The following is a 22,396-nucleotide window of genomic DNA, read 5'->3' as shown; positions in this document are numbered from 1 at the left end:
GTAACAAAAAACTATGAATCTCTTATTGTATTGGAGTGGTTAAGATCATTGCAAGCATGACAGCAAACTCATGAAGAAGGCAAGAAAATGATTTATGAGAGCATATGTAAAATAGGTATTAAAATATTTAATATTTATTTCTATCATGATGAATTTTTCTGAAACACATTCTTCCCTAAGAGTAACCTGGGGCTCATATTCTCCAAAGCCATCGGAAGTGAAAGAAAGGTTGGGTGGGGAAAAAGAAAAGTGCTTTGGAAGTTCATTTTCATTGTCAGGAGAGCTTGTAGTTTAGGTTCTCCACAGAGGCAGGAAAACTTCAGTCACGTGGCGAATGCCCCACTCAGTGCGCATGCTGCACAGACCTGTTGCTGCGCATGCGCCTTGTTGCCCACCTTTGTCCACGCAGAGTTCTGTAAGGAAAAGTCTTGTCTTTATTATTATTATTATTATTATTATTATTATTATTATTATTTTTGGGACGGAGTTTCACTCTCGTTACCCAGGCTAGAGTGCAATGGTGTGATCTCAGCTCACCGCAACCTCCGCCTCCTGGGTTCAGGCAATTCTCCTGCCTCAGCCTCCTGGGTAGCTGGGATTACAGGCACGCGCCACCATGCTCAGCTAATTTTTTGAATTAGTAGAGACGGGGTTTCACCATGTTGACCGGGATGGTCTCGATCTCTTGACCTCGTGATCCACCCGCCTCGGCCTCCCAAAGTGCTGGGATTACAGGCATGAGCCACCGCACCCGGCCTGGACAGCTGTTCTTGCAGCCATCTTCATTCTTTCTTACTGACAAGACTCAGCTGGTAGGTCCACAGATCGACCTTTCGGGGAATTTAGTTGTGAGTGAATGTGAGGAGCCAGCGAGCTTTGGACAGGTCCTGTGGCACAGTCCGTGGCTTCTGAGGGAAACGTGCCTCTTGGCCGTCATCTGGCTCCTCCCAGGTAGTGACCCCGCCATGGGTCTTGTTGCTGGGCTGGGATGAGGGAGGAAGGTGAGCCGCAGAGGGGAGAGACACGTGAAGATGGGGCGAGTGTTGAGAATGCTGTTAGAGGTGTCTGAGTCCCGAGAACTCCCGGGACTCTCTGAGGGAGGACAGTTTCCAGACTCCTCGGTAGGGACGTCATGGGTGGTAAAGAAGGGGCTTGGGAACTGGGAACTCTGTGGGCTGGTGACTGTTGCCCTGAGGTCTGTAGAGTGCCTGGCAGAGGTGTCCTGTGAGGAGCATAACCTTCACTGTGTCGCAACTTCTCACCTCCGCCATGGACGTCATGGGAAAGAATGGGCGAAGCTGTGCATTCCACCAAGCCATGATTTTTTGGGAGGCGGGGGTTGGTACGTGGAGGAGAAATGGACCTAGTAAGTCAGAGTTGGGAGAAAGCAGTAGTCACTTCAGTTTCAATTCTTGGCCCATATTTTCATAAACATGTTCATGATGGCGAGTCTAATTGTGAAACCAAAACTCGTAAAATTTTAAAAGTCCCCTTTCTTTTACTATGGCATTAAGGTGATTTCTATGCTTGTTTCACTATGATATAAACAAATCTGTACTATTTTGATTGGAAAGCATGCGTGCTTATCATTGTCCTGTGACTCATTTTGAAAACACTTTCAAGATTAAAAAAGTACAAATCATTATTTTGCTATGGAATGTTCATATATACAGCTAAGTTGTTACACACATTTTTCATATAACAATATTCTATTTTCAGTGGGAAATATGAGTAAGCTTGTGAGAACAAGATCCCAATCCTCAGAAAGAGGAAATGATGAAGAGTCTTCCCAGCTGGTTGGACCTGCGATTGTGAGTCCTTCAACATTTGATGTTTTCTATTAACACAATTTAGTTTTAAAAATATTTCTGAGCTAGTGTACATGAACTGATACACGTCTTCCTTGCTGATAAAAAATATTAATGGAATCTCATGAAGGAAACTTTGGTTCAGGAGTATTATATTCTGGTGTTGCCTGTATGGATATGGATATGGATGTGGATGTTTCACTATGTATACACATGTATATATAGTGGAAAATGTCATTAGACTTATGATTGACTTATTATGCACATATGCATTGTGTGTATTAATATTACTGACTTTTTATTTGCATACAAACTTATACCCTTAGGTCCAGCAACCCACTGAGGAAAAATGTCAAGTGGAACCACCAACTGAAAATCAGGGTATTACACCCAGTGGGGAGATCAAAAGCGAAGGAGCCCCTGCTGTTCAAGGTGAAGGGAGAGTGAAGAATAATGATTATGGGCGGTGGAGATATATTTATGCATTATATTTTGTGACATACCCATAACAGGAGGAAAGAAAACATTGGGAAGGAATCTTAAACATTTCCTACTGCTGCTGTGGGGAGGGGTGGGACAAGGACGCATAAAAAGCCACAAAACTTTTCTACCATTTTGATGGAGGATTTTTATTGATTGGATGTTTGCATGGTTGCCATAAAACTCTGAGTATTTTCCACAGCTCCTGTATGGTTTTACTGCACCAGTTTCTGCTTTTTTTTTTTTTAATGTTTCTGTGGAAGAATGGCACCTTGCAGCTTCCTAGTCTGCCATTTGCTGACAGCTCATGTATTTTTTTAAGATACTTTTTTCCACACATTTATTAATGCTTCCTCATGCCACATAATATACTAAGTGCTGGAGATGTCAGTGCTAAATTTCTGCATAAAGCTCATAGTCTAGTAAGACCGACTCAAAGAAATCACTGATTTAATGTGCTAAGTATAACAAATGAGTACAAAAGGAATGAGTAAGTTGTCTAGGGCCAACTTTGGGAACGGAAAGGGCAATCTTTGAAAATCTCTGCTCTCCTGTTTTTTGGCAACAGACTCCTGAAATAATTAGCCTACAGGTTTTTATTTCACAACGATGAGGGAATAAATATTGTAATTTCCTTGTTCATAGTTCATGTTTTAATTTGTAAATTGATGACCTTTTTATCTTTAAGAGCCTGATGTGGAAGCTCTTCAACAGGAGCTAGCTCTGCTTAAGATAGAGGATGAGCCTGGAGATGGTCCAGATATCAGGATGGGGATTCTACCCACTTTTGATCTCACTACAGTGCTGGAAGCTGGTATGTTATTCAATAAGATGCAAATTATAGGGTTTCTATTTTCACAGTATTATGTTTTACATGACACACAGGTAAAGTTACTGCTATTTTAATATCATGCTTCACATATAACGAGTCTTTGAAGATAGCTCAGACCCCAAATGCCTGCCTTACACATTATCAGAGATAGAGGGCCAAGTGTGGTGGCTCATGCTTTTAATCCTAGCACTTTGGGAGGCCGAGGCAGAAGGATCACTTGAGGCCAGAAGTTCAAGAGATAGAGAAAAATTGGGTCAAAGCTAATTAAATTACAATATGAAAGATATGAAACATGCTAAGAGAGTAGATTTCAAGTGTCTTCACAGCTATGTGAAGTAATGCACATATTAATTAGCCATTTCACAATATATATATTTAATATATCTTGTGCATGATAAATATGTATGATTTTATGTGTCATTTTTAAAAGAAAGATATGAAAATGTTTTCTGACTTTCGAATGTAAGTCATTTAACCAACAGCCAATAGTTTCCAGATATTTTGATAAAGGCCTGTTTTTAACAAATACATAATATGTTCATAATAATCATCAGTTTATATTGTGATGTTAACTATGATGGTAATGGCTTGAAGCTAGCATGGGTATTTAGTTTACTGAATAAACTGAAATGCTTTTAAGCTTGTCAAGAAGCAAAAGTACCAGTGAAAACAGTGACAAATGGTCACCCTACTTAAAGCAGCTGTATAATGGCTAAAGTAGTCCAAAGTAACATTTTTACACTTTTCCACAAGAGACACAAAACAAATGTAATGCTGACTTTTCTATTTACTTCCTTAGGCAGTTCTAAGCATACTCTATATTCAGAGTGTTATTTCATATCAAAATATTTAAATGGTACTTTTACAAAATTCTTTTTTTCCTTAGGTTTTTGTTTAGTTGAATTTTTACTGAAAGTATATGCATGTTTTTGCTTTCTACTTATATATAAAAAATATTCAGTTGATTTAAGTCATTCTGAACTCGAATAGTCTCTTTGTTTCCTTATTGTACTCGAAAAAGTGGCATGAATTAAATATAGTGTTAATATGCCTGGAAGTCTACTTTCAGAGTTTATTCAAAGGCTAACTGGATGTAAGCTAAAGAGTCACCCTTAAGGTTCTGATTTTAACTAATCAACATTGTAGTTGTATACCTCTAGTGTCATCTAAATAAAAATCTGCTGAGTAACATGCCCTAATTTTATATTGTATTATAGATGAAGGGCAACCAGAGAAATGAAGACTGAAACCAAGAATGTTGCTCTTATGCTGGAAATTTTACTGCTGACATTCTTTTAAAGTTTTACATTTTTCTGCAAAGAATTCTTGCACACTTTTGTTAAATTTATTTCTAGGTTTTTAATACTCTTGAGAATTGTATTTATTTTGAAGGTTTAAATCCTGTGTTTGAAATGCTATATAGAGATAATATATTGGTACATTGATTTTCTATCCTGCAACCTTACTGACTATGCTTTTTAATTCCAAAAGTTTACCTCCAGATCCTTTTGGATTTTTAACATATACAATCATATAACCTTTGAATAATAACAGGGATTTTTTGCCATTTTTAATATTATTCCTTTTATTTACTTTTCTCATTCACGTTAGTGGATAGAATTTCCCAGTACAATTTGAATACAATTGGCGATTGTAGACATCCTTGTCTTGTTTCTGATCAGAAATAGATCATTTTTCCACATTTCACCATAATTTTTACTGTATTTTTCTTGTAGGTGCAGTTTATCAGAGTAAGGAATTTCTATTCCTGGGTTGCTACAAGTAGTTATCTTCAGTATATGTTGATTTTTATCAAACACTTGTAGTGCATCTATTCTGATGATCATAGGATTTTTCTTTATTAATTGGTTTTTGTGGTAAATTACATTGATAAGTTTCTACATTACATCTCTGAGCTCCCATTTTCATCTTACCATCCCAATAAAACAGTTCTTCAACAAAGGACTTCATTCAGAGTCCACGTGCTTAGGGAATGCCAGGGGATTATATATGTTAATGATTTTTACCCCTACAGAGTTTTAAGTATATTTCTTTGATCCAAAAAGATTTAAAATATATGATCCAAATTTAAAAATGAGCCTAAATTTAAAGGTATACCAATTTCCACAAAATATGTGAGGCGTCCATAAGCTGAGGTAAAGTTTCTTGAGTCGTATCTGTTCTGTCCCTTTTTGGCCAAGGTATGAATCAGCTGTGGGTTTCCATCCTGGTCCTGAAATATACTGGCTGGAAAATGTACTTAAATTATTCGGATCTGCTTCCATATTTCTAAAATAGAATTGTAATGTGTATACTAAATTACCGCTAACATGAATAAGTGAGCAAACCTATATGGAGGAGATATTAAATTATAAATAGATTTGTTTCATTAGTTAGATTACATTTTTCATTAACATTTTCTTTTTTGCATTTTTTAACCTTTACAATTATACTTCTAGCAAGCAATATTGCTTTTGAATTTCAAGTAGGGGATATCAAATAAACTTTTTTGATGAGTTTGAGTTAAACTGATTTCAACTTTCTTTTTCTTTTTTTCCTTATTGCTTTTTTCTTTTTTAAATTGAATATATTAATTGAATGATGTAGTTGGCATCAGACCTGACATCAATTCTAAAGTTGGTTTGCAAGTTACCCATATCTGGCAAAATCTGCCGTAAGTATTGCTGTGTGCTGAAAACTCTGTCTCTTGAGGTGTGTGATGCCAAGGAAGGTAAGTCAATATTCTGGTTATGCACCACCTTATGACTCACTGCCAGAGTCTGTCAAGTGGTCAAGTGGTTCCTAAGCAGCACTGCAGTGTCTAACAGCCACAAGTATCACTACTGGTATTAGGTTGGCTTGTCACACTTCCATAGATTTCACTTGTAAGGTGACAATGTGCTTGATGGATCCAAACATTTTATTAACTTACAGAGAAAGAAAAAGCAAGATCAAATTGTGTCAGCTGCCTGTGTCTCTAGTTCTACAGCATGACACTGAATCAGATGTGCTCAGTGACAGACAGCTTAGGTGGTGGGTCTCTCTGCCGGTGAGGAGCCCAAAGCCATACTCTACAACAGTAAGCAGTTTTGTAGCCCACAACTATTCCCTACGTTGGGGCAAGAAGGAACATCCTGTACCCAACTGAGACTAGGGAGATGGATGAGTAATGGCCTTGTGTCAGGCTCCAGCAGTATAGGGAAGTAGGTGAGAAACTGCTTCATGGCAGCTACTTACCATGCTGCTGCTTTTCCCTTGTTCCAAGAGGAACCACTGGGTGTCCTGCCAAGACTCAGCTCCGTCTAGTTAAGCCTATATACCTGGGCCTATCTGGCGAGATGCAGAGTTTCCAGGGCACCATAGCAGAATCATCCCCCTACAGGGTTTGGCACCAAAGACTGTACGTGTGGGACCTTCAAACAACATCTACAATAATGACTCCAAAGTGAGGGAGATGCTTTCCACTGCTAGGGTCATTATGAAAGATTAATTTGATACACATGCACTAATGCCTGCCATGTTAAGGAAGTGTTTGGGATGCTGAAATTGAAAAGTGCTTGCCATGAGGGATACCACACTCTAGTTTGAGAAACAGCCACAGAAATAGAAAAGCAGTTGAAAAGTGGAAGAACACAGGCAAGGGGCCCATAAAACAACAAAAACAATTAATACCGTAGCCTAGAATCAAGAGTCAAAGGGAAAGAATGATTGTGAGAGTAAAATAACTAGATTGGACTTCCCATATTTGTTGATTACTGGGTTTATATTCTTGATTTTTTTTTTGCCATAAGGTTGGGTGACGTATTTATGCCTTACACTTATAAATACTAAAATAACCAGATAGACAGTCTTGTGTTGGTTCAAAAAATGTTTACTGATGGACTGGTCTGTTCTTCAGCCCCTTTGGATATGAGAAGATCAGTGAATTGGCCAATACAGCCCTTAACTGAGGGCCAATCTGACCAGGATGTCCAAGATTGTTATGAACATAAAGATAGGAAATGTGCTAGTACTAGGCACTTCCAGACAAAGTGTGGGATGAAGGCCAGAAACACCTGCCGAAGAGAACATAAGTTTGGAAAGATAGTTCTGTGATTTGTCATTTGCAATGTATTATTCACAGTAAACAAATTGCTGGTTTAATAATGGCATATTTGGTTAAGTGGGTAGCATATGTCACAAACATGAAGTCAAAAACCCAAAACTTGTCTGATAACCTGGGAATCAGGCTCTGGGCACTAGTCTAGACAGACGCTAAGGACATAGGAATGGTTCATGCAGGGTAGGAGTTCTTAGAGCTCAGAGTCTAATTAGTAGAGAATCATTCAGAAGATTATGACAATACAAACGTAAAACAAGCAATGACAGGGATGAGCCAGGGGATGCTCAGAACACAGAAGCTGGCCCTGTAAACCCAAGTGGTTCGGAGGAGCTTCTTCCAGGGGATGATGTGTGTGCTCTAGGTAGTTTCACTGTAAATAACTTTTAATCTCTCTGGTCATTATTCCTCTTTTCATAAAAAATATAAATCTCTCCACTCAATTATCTCTTTTTAATAGATGAGGTAGCTGAGGATCAGAGAAGGTAAGTATCTTATTCAAGTTCAAATCTTTGGCCAGTGGAACAGCCAATTTTCAGCCCTTTCAGTTTACATGCATCTTTTATTATATTACGTTGATGCAAAAGTAATTGCAGTTTTTGCTATTAAAAGTAATGAAAAGTAATGGCAAAAACTGCAATTGTTTTGCACCAACCTAAATAATAATCTTTTCATTCTTAATACTGTTTTATATTTTAATTAACATTCACATGCTATGTATAGTTTGCTTTCCTTGTCCCATAAATTATTTTTCTTGAATTCATTTGCAGTTGTAGAACTTTATTGCTAAACAGGCAAAACATTTTTCAAAGTGGACTGTGCCACTTTGCATTCCTACTAGCAGTAAATCCGGGCTATAGTTGTTCCATCCCATGATGAACACTTGGTATAGTCAGTTGTTTCAATTCTGGTCATTCTAGTAGTTGTGTAGTAGTATATCCTCTTGCTTTTAATTTGCATTTCAATATGTTGAACAGTTTTTTTTTTTTTGTGATAGAGTCTCACTCTGTTGCCCAGGCTGGAGTGCAGTGGTGCGATCTTGGCTCACTGCAACCTCCGCCTGCCGGGTTCAAGCGATTTTCCTGCCTCAACCTCCCTAGTAGCTAGGGCTACAGGAGCGTGCCACCACATCCAGCTAATTTTTTTGTATTTTAGTAGAGATGGGGTTTCACCATGTTGGCCAGGATGGTCTCAATCTCCTGACCTTGTAATCCACCCACCTTGGCCTCCCAAAGTGCTGGGATTACAGATGTGAGCCACCATGCCCGGTCATTGAACACATTTGCATGTGTTCATTTGTCATCCATATGTATTCTCAAATGCCTTGGACATATTTTATTGGGTTGGTTGTCGTGTGTGTGTGTGTGTGTGTGTGTGTGTGTGTGTGTTTTAAGAATTTACTATTTATATTTATTCTTGGTATTCTGAAAGTGTACAGTAAAACACCTTTGTCTAAGACTCTTCACTTATGTTGGATAATCATGCCCTTCTTTGTTTAGGGGCATTTCTTTGCATGATTTCTATGATAATTTCTTCTGCCTCTTTCTCTGTTCTCAGTATCCAGAAATTTTCTTAATCTAAATCTATATCACCTTTATTAAAACTTTTAAAATTGTTTCACTGTTGTCTTTTATTGAATGCTTTTTTATTTGCTACCTAATTTCTAAGAGTCTTTAAAACTACTTTTTCATAATTGATAGCTAAAATATAAGTATACAGCTTAACCAATTGAGCGCTCGTTGTTGATACCAAAGTGAAGACAAGTTCCCAAAACATATTGGATACTCATTTTTCCCCCTCTGCTATGGAAGGATGTACACAGCACTGGAGTTGCATGTTGCCCATAGACTTGTAAGCACTGCCATCCCACCACCAACTTTGACAACAACCTAATTTTTTTTTTTTGTTTTTTTTGTTTTTTTTTTTTTAATTGCATTTTAGGTTTTGGGGTACATGTGAAGAACATGCAAGGTTGTTGCACAGGTGCACACCTGGCAGTATGATTTGCTGCCTCCCTCCCCTTCACCTATATCTGGCATTTCTCCCCATGCTATCCCTCCCCAACTCCCCACCCCCCCACTATCCCCCCTCCCCCCAACAGACCCCCGTGTATAGTGCTCCCCTCCCTGTGTCCATGTGTTCTCCTTGTTCAACACCCGCCTATGAGTGAGAACATGTGGTGTTTGATTTTGTGTTCTTGTGTCCTAATTTTTTTTTTAAAGGATGAAAAGATAGCCCATGGGGAGCAGGGATTCTTAAGTTGTACTGACTTTGGTTGGAGTGCTTTGAATGAACTAAGTTCAATTTGGGGCACGTTGAAACTCAGGGAAAACTGATTTCTGCTATTCTTTCTAAGTCATCTGATTACTGTCTTTGATTCAGAAATTTGGGTCTGGGGAAGAAGAAAAACTTGGGGAATGAGTAAAAATGGAGAGATTATTGTTTTCTCCACTGATAAAGATAAACCCATAAAGTCTGTCCTATTTGTTCTCAAGTCTACCCATTAAAGGTGATTGAAAATGTTTTTCTGTTGCTCAAGCTTTGGGTTATAGACTTTTGTCAGGAACTATGTGGCTGGGTCAGAAGCCATACCGAAGATGGATGCCAGCCCTCCACTCCCCCTGCTCTGCCTCCATCGGCGAGGGATCCTTGAGGTCTAAGATATATTTATTTCAGCTGCTGGGATCATCTTCTCTGGATGAGGAATATAATTATACAAATTAGTCTATGACACAGGGAAAGAAAACCTCAGGAGGACGAGAGATTACCAGATGTATCTGTTGGGCAACACAAGCCTAAGAATCCAATGATGAGGCAGCAACTCCTCCACGTTCAGCTCAGATCAGAGTCATAGGCACCTAAAATTCCAAGATTCACAGGATGACAGTGTGCTGCAGTTGTGTAAAGGGGCTTCCTTCACAAAAAGTATGCTTTGGTGGTACTGGTAACAGCCATTGCTTAATTTTCCACTGCTTCTTTTTTCACTTAATTCAACAGTTCTTAAGCCAAACCTTTACCAATGATTCATCAGCATTGAAGACTGAAGCCTGTTCCTCCAAGGTAACCCAACTGAAGTACGCTGTCTTCCTGAACATATCTTCCAACACTCTTAGCTGTTCCAGAGTAAAGACTGTGTTCCTCCAAGCATACCTTGGATGTGCTGGCATGAGAATCTTTGATGTGCAATAGTTCAATCAGCTGGGTCACATCTGAATTACTTTGTAGTGCCTCAGTTTGCTCTATGACAATATTTTCAGTAATGAGGCATAATTCAATTACAGAAAAATTCACTCTTTTGTTCTACAGTTCAAGTTTTGACAAATGCATGCAGTGTATAAGTACTACCACAATCAAGCTATAGAATAGTTCTGTCATCCCCAAATTTTGTCTTCTGCCTGTTTTCAGTCAACCTCCTCCTCTATCTCTATCCCCTGGCAACCACTGATCTTTTCTCCATCACTACAGTTTGGCCTTTTGTAGAATGTCATAGAAATAAAATCATGGAATATTTAATTTTTTCACATCTGGCTTCTTTTACTTTTCACTATCCATTTGAGATTCATTCATGCTGTCTATAAGTACTTTGTTCCCCTTTATTGATGAATAGCATTTCTCTGTATGGATTTAACATAATTTTATTAAAGGACAAATTGAAGGACATTTTATTTGTTTTCCTTTCTTGGAGATAAAACCACTGTAAAGATCTATAATATGGTTTGGATATTTTGTCTACTCCAAATCCCATGTTGAAATGTGATTCCCAGTGTTGGAGATGGGCTATGATGGGAGGTGATTGGATCATGGAGGCAGATCCTTCCTGAATTGTTTAGCACCATCCCCTTGGTGATAAGTGAGTTCTTGTTCAGTTCACACAAGATCTGATTGTTTAAAAGTCTGGGACATCCTCCCTCTCACTCTATTGCTGCCTCTCACCTAGTGTTAACACCTGCTCCCTCTTTGCCTTCTGCCATGATTGTAAGCTTCCTGAGATCTCCCCAGAAATAGATGTGGGCACTATGCTTCCTTTATAGCCTGAAGAACCATGGGCCAATTAAACCTCCTTCCTTTATAAATTATCCAGCATCAGGTATTTCTTTATAGCAATGTAAAAATGGCCTAACACAGAAAAATGGTACCAAGGAGTGGGGCATCACTATAATGATAACTGAAAATGTAGAAATGGCTTTGGAACTGGGTGATGGACAGAGGTTGGGAGTGTTTGTAGGTCTTAGAAGAAGACAGGGAGACAAGGGAACATTCAGAACTTCTTAGAGGTTTGTTAAGTGGTTGTGACCAAAATGCTGATAGAAATATGGACAGGGAAGGCTAGGCTGATAACATCTCAGGTGAAGGCCAGGCTGATAATGTCTCAGATGAAAATGAGGAAGTTATTGGGAACTGGATCAAAGCCCACCCTTGTTACACCCTAGCAAAAAACTTGGCTGCATTGTGTCTATGCTATAGGGATTTGTGGAAGTTTGAACTTAAGAGTGATGACTTATGGTATCTAGCAGAAGAAATTTCTAAGTAGCCAAGTGTTCAAGATGTGGTCTGGCTGCTTCTAACAACATATGATCAAATACAAGAGCAAATAAATGACTTAAATTTGAACTTATATTTAAAAAGGAAATAGAGCATAAAAATTTGGAAAATTCACAGCCTGGCCATGTAGTGGAAAAGAAAAGAGCATTTTCCAGCAGAGAGCAGAAGCAGACTCCAGAGCAGCCACTTGCTAGAGAGGTTAGCATAGCTAAAATGATGCCAAGTGTTAATATCAAAGGCAATGGTAAAAGGCCTTGAAGGCATTTCAGAGATCCTGGAGACAGCTTCTGCCATCACAGGCCCAGAGGTCTAGAAGGAAATAATGATTTGACAGCCAGGCCCAGGGTCCTGCTGCCCTGCGCAGCCTTGGGACACTTCTGCCCAAATTCTGGCTGCTCCAGCTCCAGCCTCAGTGAAAAGGCCCTCAGATATTGTTCAGACCACTGTTTTGAAGAACACAAACTGCCATAAGCCTTAGAGGTTTCCATGTGGTGCTAAGTCTGTGGGTACACAGGATGCAAGAGTGAAGGAAGCTTCGCAGCTTCCCTCTAAATTTCAGAGGATGTACAAGAACATCTGGCTACCTGGACAAAAGCCTGCCACAGAAACAGAGCCCTTAAAGAAATCTACTAGAGTAGTGCAGAGGAGAAATATGGGGTTAGAATCTTCCCCTCACCCTACCGGGGAACTGTCTAGTAGAGTTGTGTTAAGGAGGCCACCCTCTAGACTTCAGAATGATAAAGTCACCAGCAGCTTGAATGCTGGGCCTAGAAAAGCTGCAGACACTCAACTCTAACCCATTAACATAGCCACAGCGGCTGCACCCTGCAAGCCACAGGGATGAAGCCATCTAAGTCTTTGGGAGCCCACCACTTGCACCAGTGTGTCCTGGATGTTGGATGTGGAATCAAAAGAGATTATTTTGGAGCCTTGAGATTTAATGACTGTCCTTCTGGGTTTCAGACTTGCTTGGGGCCTGTAGCCCCCTTTTTTGTCCCATTTCTCCATTTTGGTATGGGGATGTATACCCAATGCCTGGTACCACCATTGTATCTTGGGAGCAAATAAATTGTTTTTTAACTCACAGGCTCATAGGTAGAGGGAACTCATCTCCAGATGAGACTTGGGACTCGGAACTTTTGAGTTAATGCTAGAATGAGTTAAGACTTTGGGAGACTATTGTGAAGGCATTTTTGAATAAATATTTAGGAGAGGGATTGCTAGATCATCTAACAAGTGTGTATTTAAGTCCATGTAATGAACTGAATGTGTCCCCACCAAATTCATATGTTGAAATCCCAATGTGATTGTACTAAGAGATGAGATATTTGGGAAGTAATTAGGTATTGAGGGTGGGACCCTCATGAATGGGTCAGAACGAACCCAGAAGAAAGCTCTGACCACAACTCAAATATGCTGGCACCGTGATCTCAGACTTGTAGTCCCTAGAAGTGTGAGAAGTAAATTGTTGTTGTTTATAAGCCATCTAATCTATGATATTTTGTTATAACAACCCGAATGGACTAAGACAGTTTATTAGAAATTGCCAAACTGTTTTCCAAAGTGTCTGGCTATTTTACATTCCCACTAGCAATGTATACAAGTATTAGTTGCATTATATCCTAGGTAATATTTGGTATTGTCAGTTTTTTAAGAAATATTTTTCTTCACATTTTAGATGTTGAGAGATTTTAACATCAATGGATGTGGAATTTTATGAAATGCTTTTTTTTTCTCATTTACTGAGATTATCATATGACATGCTAATGTGAACCAACCCTGAATTTTCAGTATAAGCCTCATTTCCTCATTGTACTTTTGTATTTTTAATATATTGCTATATTCAATTAGTCAATATTTTTGAGAATTTTTGTGTGCATATTCATAAGAAGTATGGTGTGTGATTTCATTTATTCATAATGTCTTTATATTTTTGTATCAGGATAATGATGGATTCATAAAATTAGCTGGGAAGTGTATTAGTCAGGTTTTTCTAGAGGGACAGAAGTAATAGGATAGATGTATATATGAAGGAAAGTTTATTAAAGAGTATTGACTCACACGATCACAAGGTGAAACCCTACAATAGGCCATCTATCTGCAAGCTGAGAAGCAAGGAAGCCAGACTGAGTCCAAAAATCTCCAAAGTAGGGAAGCCAACAGTGCAGCCTTCAGTCTGTGGCTGAAGGCCCAAGAACCCCTGGCAAACCACTGGTGTAAGTCTGAGTCCAAAAGCTGAAGAACTTGAAGTCTGATGTTTAAGGGCAGAAAACATTCAGCGCAGGAGAAAGATGAAGGCTGGCAGACTCAGCAAGCCGGCTCCTTCCGCCATCTTCTGCCTGCTTTTTTTTTCTTAGCTGCACTGGCAGCTAATTAGATGGTACCCACCCAGATTGAGGGTGGGTCTGATGGGTCTGCCTCTCTCAGTCCACTGACTCAAATGTTAATCTCCTTTGGTAACAGCCTCACAGACACACCCAAGAACAATACTTTACATCCTTCAATCCAATCAATTTGACACTCTATATTAATCATCACAGGAAGTATTTTTGTCCATTCTATTTTCTTGAAGAGTTTGGATGAATTGTCAATATTCCTTCTTTAAGGGTTTGACAGAATCCATTTATGCCTGGCATTATTTTGCTGGAACTTCAAAAAAATATGGATTCACAGAAAGAGGCTGAAACCCTAAATAAACCAGTATCAACTTCTGAAATGAAATCAGCAATAAAGAACTTACCAACCAAAAAATGCTCTGAATCACACGGATTTACAGTTAAATTCTACCAGATGTACAAGGAAGAACTGATATCAATCCTACTGAAACTATTCCAAACAAATTGAGGAGGAGGAGTGTTTTCTCCCTAACTCATTCATTTAATGTGATTATTTGTTTGTTATTTGCCAATTTGTTTAGTTCCTTGTAGATTCTGGATATTAGTCCTTTGCCAGATGTTTAGTTTGTGTCTATTTTCTCCCATTCTGAGGGTTGTCTGTTTATTCTGCTAATTATTTCTTTTGCTGTGCAGAAGCATTTTAGTTTAATTAGGTCCCATGGATTTATTTTTGTTGCATTTGCTTTTTGGTTCTTGGCCATGAATTTTTGCCTAAGCCAATGTATAGAAGAGGTTTTCTGAGGTTGAGCATTTTCTCATACACCTATTTGTCATTTGTATGTCTTCTTTTGAGAAATGTCTATTCAGGTCCTTTGCCCTTTCCTAAATTGTTTTTCCACTATTGAGTTGTATGAGTTCATACACTTTGGCTACTGACCTTTTATCAGATAAATGATTTGCAAATATTTTTTCCCAATCCATAAGTTGCCTTTTCATTTTGCTGATTTTTCCTTAAGAGCCAGAAATGTGTCTGATTCAAAGAGCCTAGCACAGAGTGCCAGAGTATATGCTCAATACATGCTTATCCAAGGAATAAAAGGATTAATGATGAGGAATGCATGAATTTGTTTATTTGCACATAGACATTCACTTTGTCTTCCTTCTTCTCATCATCACCATCATCATGGTTCTCCCCAGCTCATTTGTCTTCCTCCTTGTGGTACTACTCTTTGAAGTCCTTCATTAGCCTGCCCTACCTTATCAATCAGCCTTTATTCAGATGTCCCTTTGCTCAGAGGCCTTCCCTGACCAGCTTTCCTCAAAGGGTCAATTCCTCCACCAGTCACCTCATCACTTGTTCTCTATCACACAACCCTGGTTCATAATGTTCCATAACATTCACCGCTCTTAGAAATTAACTTAAATAAAGTTTGTCTGATATTGTCTGTTCCCCCACCCCTCACTGGAATGTCAACTGCACCAAAGTAGAAAATGTGGTGATTCCATTTACTTATTTTTGTCTAGAACTAGGACAAGTGACTGACATTGCAGGTACCCAATAACTCCAGACTGAATTTACAAATGACTTTTTATCCACCTTACAATAGCTGCTATTTGTAGAACACATAATCGTACAAAGCCGTGGTTCTTTATATACATTATTGCAAATACCAGTACCTCTTCTATTACAACAATAGATGTTGTAATCCCATTTTATAGATTAGCAGCCTCAAAACACATAGACACACAAACACACACCTGTTCATACACACATGTGTACACAAATATGCACACACATTTGTTTTTTATTAGAAGGATGCTCCTTCAGATCTCAGAAAGTCCCTGGAAACAGCTAAGCCCAGAGACTTGGCCTCAATGGAGCTATACCCAGCTGGTCAAAGACCCAAAACTTCTACAAAAGGGAGGCAAGCAGAAAGGAACATTCAAGAACAACTCCCTCACAAAGCCAGGCACAGCTTTCTAGGGCCAGGAACATGCTCTCCTAGTGTACTGAGGAGGAGCCCTTCCTGTCAGGTAGGGTCACATTTAGTAGAGGCAGATGTTGCAGATCCAGGATATACAACAGTCCTTGTACATTTGGAAGAACTTGAAAAAATTCAAGAAGAGCCATACATCTTAAACTGAAGCCTTTTATCATAGTCCCTTAATTAGTTTAACTGGAGAGGTGGCAATCTATATATATTGGGAATTCTGTTGGCATAGGCCTATTTTTCAATACAAGGGTAGTTAATGACATGTGATTTAGTTTAGATTAAATCCCTTGGTGGTATTTTTTTTTTTTTTTTGAGATGGAGTCTTGCTCTGTCACCCAAGCTGGAGTGCAATGGCATGATCTTGGCTCACTGCAACCTCTGCCTACTGGGTTCAAGCAATTCTCCTGCCTCAGCCTCCCGAATAGCTGGGATTATAGGCACCTGCCACCATGCCCAGCCAATTTTTGTATTTTTAGTAGAGATTAAGTTTCGTCATGTTGTCCAGGCTGATCTCAAACTCCTGACCTCAGGTGATCCACCACCTTGGCTTTTCAAATTGCTGGGATTACAGGCATGAGCCACTGCGCCCAGTCCCTTGGTGGCATCTTGCTCCTATATCATTCTGCTGGCCATGCTTATTCACTGAGAAGACATTCTCTATCTCAATGGTGCCATGCCATAGAGAGACAAGGGGGAAGAATTGCATTCCATTCTCAAGAAACTCCATATCTACTGGAAAAATAGGCAATTAATCAATTAAATATCAGTGTAATATATGTCATGGGGGATACACATGTCTCCTATATTGGACTTCAGACTCTTTATAAGAGTTCATTCTAGTGTCCCCAGCAATTAGTATAACTGTGTAGGTATATACATGCCTACTTCTATACATCTGGGATTGGATTTGCAAGTGAAGAAAACTGTCCAATTTCCTCCAATCATTTTTGCAACACATGCTTCGTTAATGTGAAGTAGAGTGTAATTGAAAATTCTCCCTCTCAATTTGAAGAGAGGGTCAATCATTTATGCATTGTTAAAAGATAACTGTGAACTAGATGCTACGCCTTGTGATAAGTATTGAGAGTTCAGGGACACAAGATGTAGTCTTTGATCTCATGGAGCTTACATTGAGGAGTCTGTTGCTTAGCCAAAAACCTATGTGTGATCTTTCTGGCACAACGATAGGCAACTACAAAAATACCCACAGGCCTTATGAAGAAAGTTCCCCTCCTCACCCCAGACTTGGTTCACAAGTAGTGCATTATAGTCTCCAAATGGAGCTCCATTCAAGTCTCAGAACTTTCTGGACAGCCATGCTCTTGTGCATAAACGCATTTTTAACCCAGGCACCTCCATTCAGATGACTATTGGAAGGCTCCAGCCAGGGTCTCTCATAGGCACCTCTACTGAGAGTTCCTCATCAGAGGGAAAAGGAAAACCTTGATGATTCACAAGTAGTGCATTATAGTCTCTGAATGGAGCTCCATTCAAGTCTCAGAACTTTCTGTATAACCATGCTCTTGTGTATAAATGCATTTTTAACGCAGGCACCTCCATCCAGATGACTACTGAAAGGCTCAAGCCAGGGTCTTTCATAGGCACTTCTACTGAGAGCTCCTCATCAGAGGGAAAAGGAAAACCTTGATGATTCACAAGTAGTGCATTATAGTCTCTGAATGGAGCTCCATTCAAGTCTCAGAACTTTCTGTATAACCATGCTCTTGTGTATAAACGCATTTTTAACCCAGGCACCTCCATCCAGATGACTACTGAAAGGCTCAAGCCAGGGTCTTTCATAGGCACTTCTACTGAGAGCTCCTCATCAGAGGGAAAAGAAAAACCTTTATGATTCACAAGTAGTGCATTATAGTCTCTGAATGGAGCTCCATTCAAGTCTCAGAACTTTCTGTATAACCATGCTCTTGTGTATAAACGCATTTTTAACCCAGGCACCTCCATCCAGATGACTACTGAAAGGCTCAAGCCAGGGTCTTTCATAGGCACTTCTACTGAGAGCTCCTCATCAGAGGGAAAAGAAAAACCTTTATGATGTTTTCCTCCCCTTTGACTCAGAACTCAGTATTTTTCCACTGCTAGCCCTTCCCTCATCTATACTTTCAGGGCTTCCTCTCTGCAGTCAGAGAATTTACACCATCTGTGCTGATACATCAGAACTTTGACTGATGCCTGCACAATTCCTTGGAGAAAAAGAGGCCAATGAGGGAGCTGGTCCTTTCTTCTTTTTGGTTTCTTGCTTATGCTATCATAGAGAGTAAACAATGCTTTAATTTTGGCTTATTGTCTTAGTTGACTACTCTGGCACTGGCAGCTTAACTAAGCTCTTGACAAATTGGCACAGTAAGCAGGGCAATTGATTAAATACAATGTTATTGTGAGACAACTAAGGCAAAAATAAACAAATAGGATTATATCAAACTAACTTCTGTGTAGCAAACAACCAATAGAATAAAGAGACAACCTACAGAATGACAGAAAAAAATATTTGCAAACTATTCATTCAACAGGAGATTAATATCCAGAATATACAACGAACTCAAACATCTCAACAGAAAAAAACTGTTAACAATACAAAAGGACTTGGCTGTTGTGATCTAAGCTATATCTGCTTTGCAGACTCACAGAGTTACTCAGCTCACATAGCCCTGACCTTCTCAGTTCTGTTTTGAATATCTGGAAAGCCTTACCAAGAAGGATGGTTGCAAACAAGCCCAGACAGTGAAGACTACAATAAATACCTAACTATTCAATGCCCAGACATATAAGAACATCTGCTAGCATCAACGCTATCCAGGACAACATGACCTCACCAAATAAACTAAATAAAGCAACAAAGACCAATCTTAGGGAAATAGAAATATGTGACTCTTCAGGCACAGAATTTGAAATAGCTGTGTTGAGAAAACACAAAGAAATTCAAGATAACACAGAAAAGAAATTCAGAATTCTATCAGATAAATTTAACAAAGAGATTGAAATAATTAAAAAAGAATCAAGCAGAAATACTCAAGCTGAAAAATGCAATTGGCATACAGAAGAATGCATCAGAGTCCTTTAATAGCAGAATGGATCAAGCAGAAGGATCAGTGAGCTTGAAAATGGGCTATTTGAAAATACACAGTTAGATGAGACAAAAGAAAAAAGAACAAAAAAGAATGAACAAAAAAGAACTTCAGGATTTAAAAATAGCCTCAAAGGGCAAATCTAAGAGTCATTGGCCTTAAAGAGGAGGCAGAGAAAGAGATGAGGTAGAACGTTTATTCAAAGGGATAATAACAGAGAACTTCCCAAAAATAGAGAAATGTATCCAAATACAAGAAGGTTATAGAACACCAAGCAGATTTACCCAAAGAGCATTTAATAACCAAACTCGCCAAGGTCAAGGATAAAGAAAGGATCCTAAAAGCAGGAAGAGAAAATAAACAAATAACATACAATGGAGCTCCAATATGTCTGGCAGCAGAATTTTACTTCTTCCTCACTCATGAAACTTAGTTTTGCCAAATATGAAAATCTAGATTGGAAATTCTTTTCTTTAGGAATGCTGAATTTTGGCCCCCAATCTCTTCAGGGGTTTCTGCTGAGAGGTCTTCTGTTAGTCTGATGGACTTTTCTTTATAGGTGACCTGGCCTTTTACCTGGTTCCCTTTAACATTTTTTCCTTCATTTTGATCTTAGAGAATCTGATGATTATGTGTCTTTGGCTTGTTCTTCTCGTGGAGTATCTTACTGGGGTTCTCTGATTTCCTTAATTTGAATGTTGGACTGTTCTGCTAGGTTGGAGAAATTCTCCTGGATGATATCATGAAGTATGTTTTCCAACTTGATCCCATTCTTCCATCTCTTTCAGGTATCCCTATCAGTCATAGGCTCAGTCTTTTAACATAATCCCATAGTTCTTGGAGGTTTTGTTCATTCCTTTTCATTATTTTTTCTCTAATCTTGTCTGCCTGCCTTATTTCATCCAAATAGTCTTGAAGCTCTGATATCCTTTCTTCTGTGTGGTCTATTCAGCTCTTGATACTTGTGTTTGCATAGTGAAGTTCTCATGAGTGAAGGAGAAGTAAAATCTTTTTCTGACAAGCAAATGCTGAAGGAATTCATCACCACCAGTACTGCCTTGCAAGAGCTCCTGAAGGAGGCACTAAATACGAAAAAAAAAAAAAAAACATTACCAGTCACTATAAAAACACACTCAAGTACAGAGACCAGTGACACTATGAAGCAACTACATCAAGTCTTCAAAATAACCAGCCAGCTAAAATCATGATGACAGTATCAAATTCATACAGAGCAATATTAAACTCAAATGTAAATAGGCCAAATGCCCCAGTTGAAAGATAAAGGATGCCAAGCTAGAGGAAGAGCCAAAATCCATCACTTTGCTGTATTCAAGAGACCCATCTCATGCAAAGACACACATAGACTCAAAATAAAAAGATGAAGGAAAATTTACTAAGCAACTGGAAAGAAGCAGGGCTTATAATCCTAGTTTCTGAAAAAGCCAACTTTAAACCAACGAAAATGAAAAAAGACAAAGAAGGGCATTACATAACGGCAAAAGGGTCAATTCAACAACAAGAGACAACTATTTTAAGCATATATACACCCAATACAGGAGCAGCCAGATTCATAAAACAAGTTCTTCGATACCTACAGAGAGGCTGGGCATGATGGCTAATGCCTGTAATCCCAGCACTTTGGGAGGCCAAGACAGGCAGATCACGAGGTCAAGAGTTCGAGACCAGCCTGGCCAATATGGAGAAACCCCTTCTTTACTAAAAGTACAAAAATTATCTGGGTGTGGTGGCACATGACTGTAGTCTCAGCTACTTGGGCGGTCAGGCAGAAAAACTGCTTGAATCTGGGAGGCAGAGGTTGCAGTGAGCTGAGATAATACCACTGCACTCCAGCCTGGGTGACAGAGCAAGACTGTCAAAACAAACAAACAAACAAACAAAAAAAAACAACCTACAAAGAGACTTACACTCACACACAATAGTAGTGGGAGAATTTAACACCTCACTGTCAATATTAGACAAATCATCAAGACAGAAAATTAACAAAGATATTCAGGACTTGAACTCAGCTCTGGTTAAGTGGACCTGATAAATATCTACAGAACTCTCCACTCCAAAACAGCAGAATATACATTCTTTTCATTACCACATGGCACTTAATCTAAAATTCATTGCATAATTGGAAGTAAATCACCCTCAGCAAATGCAAAAGAACTAATATCATAGCAAACAGTTTTTCGGACAACAGCACAATCAAACTAAAATTCAAGATTAAAAAACTCACTCAAAGATCACACAACTACATGGAAATTGAACAACCTGCTCCTGAATGACTCCTGGGTAAGTAATGAAATTAAGGCAGAAAACAAGAAGTTCTTTGAAACAATGAGAAAAGAGACAATGTATCAGAATCTCTGAGACACAGCTAAAGCAGTGTTAGGAGGGAAATTTATAGCACTGAGTGCCCACATCAAAAAGCTAGAAAAATATCAAATCAACACCCTACCATCACAGCTAAAAGAACTAGAAAACTAAGAGCAAACCAACCCCAAATCTAGCACAAGACAAGAAATAAATAAGCTCAGAGGGTAACTGAAGGAGAGAGAGACACGAGAAACCCTTCAAAAAATGAATGAATCCAGGAGGTAGTTTTCTGAAAAAAATAATAAAATAGATAGATGGCTCCTAGACTAATGAAGAAAAGAGAAGAATGAAATGGACACAATAAAAAATGATAAAGGGGATATCACCACTGACCCCACAGAAATACAAACAACCATCAGAGAATACTATAAACACCTCTGTGCAAATAAACTAGAAAATCTAGAAGAAATGGATAAATTACTGGACACATACACCCTCCCAAGACTGAATCAGGTATAAGTTGAATCCCTGAATAGACTAATAACAAGTTCTGAAATTGAGGCAATAATCAATAGCCTATCAACCAAAAAAAGCCCAGGACCAGACGGACTTACATCTGAAGTTTACCAGAAGTACAAAAAGAAGCTGATACCCTTTCTTCCCACACTATTCCAAACAATTGAAATGGAGGCACTCATCCCTAACTCATTCTATGAGGCCAGCATCGTCCTGATACCAAACCTGGCAGAGATATAACAAAAAAATAAAATTTCAGGCCAATGTCTCTGATGAACATTGATGCAAAAATTCTCAATAAAATACTGGAAATCTGAATCCAGCAGCACCTCAAAAAACTTATCTACCACCAATAAGTGGGATTCATCCCTGTGATGCAATTTC

At 38.9% G+C, this 22,396-nt stretch overlaps 2 protein-coding genes across 2 annotated transcripts in view; one reads left to right on the top strand and one right to left on the bottom strand.

Annotated features, from left to right (window-relative positions):
• The first annotated feature begins 1,727 nt into the window (after nt 1-1,727).
• LOC105730468 (putative G antigen family E member 3) lies at nt 1,728-9,872 on the top strand. Its single transcript, XM_021671550.2, has 4 exons — nt 1,728-1,811; nt 2,135-2,240; nt 2,977-3,102; nt 9,715-9,872. The coding sequence occupies exons 1-4, from the start codon at nt 1,728-1,730 to the stop codon at nt 9,870-9,872; spliced, it is 474 nt and encodes a 157-aa protein (XP_021527225.2).
• Nucleotides 9,873-10,246: 374 nt separating this feature from the next.
• The window catches only part of PAGE3 (PAGE family member 3), a 29,590-nt gene continuing 17,440 nt past the window's right edge, over nt 10,247-22,396 (bottom strand). The window contains exon 4 of the mRNA XM_064364301.1: nt 10,247-10,458. Coding sequence (XP_064220371.1) covers nt 10,247-10,458 — 212 coding nt within the window. The remainder of the gene's footprint in view (nt 10,459-22,396) is intronic.

Source organism: Aotus nancymaae, unplaced genomic scaffold, assembly GCF_030222135.1.
Source record: "Aotus nancymaae isolate 86718 unplaced genomic scaffold, 86718_ANA_hifiasm-v0.15.2.pri h1tg000058l, whole genome shotgun sequence".
Classification (NCBI taxonomy): Eukaryota; Metazoa; Chordata; class Mammalia; order Primates; family Aotidae; genus Aotus; species Aotus nancymaae.
The sequence above is the reverse complement of the archived record's forward strand: the minus strand, read 5'-3'. Positions and strand labels throughout refer to the sequence as shown.

Coding starts and splice junctions, on each gene's coding strand:
- LOC105730468 (XM_021671550.2), top strand. CDS start 1,728: ATGAGTAAGCTTGTGAGAACAAGATCCCAATCCTCAGAAAGAGGAAAT. Junction 2,241..2,976: donor AGGAGCCCCTGCTGTTCAAG/GTGAAGGGAGAG, acceptor TTTATCTTTAAG/AGCCTGATGTGGAAGCTCTT. Junction 3,103..9,714: donor CACTACAGTGCTGGAAGCTG/GTATGTTATTCA, acceptor TTTGTTCTCAAG/TCTACCCATTAAAGGTGATT.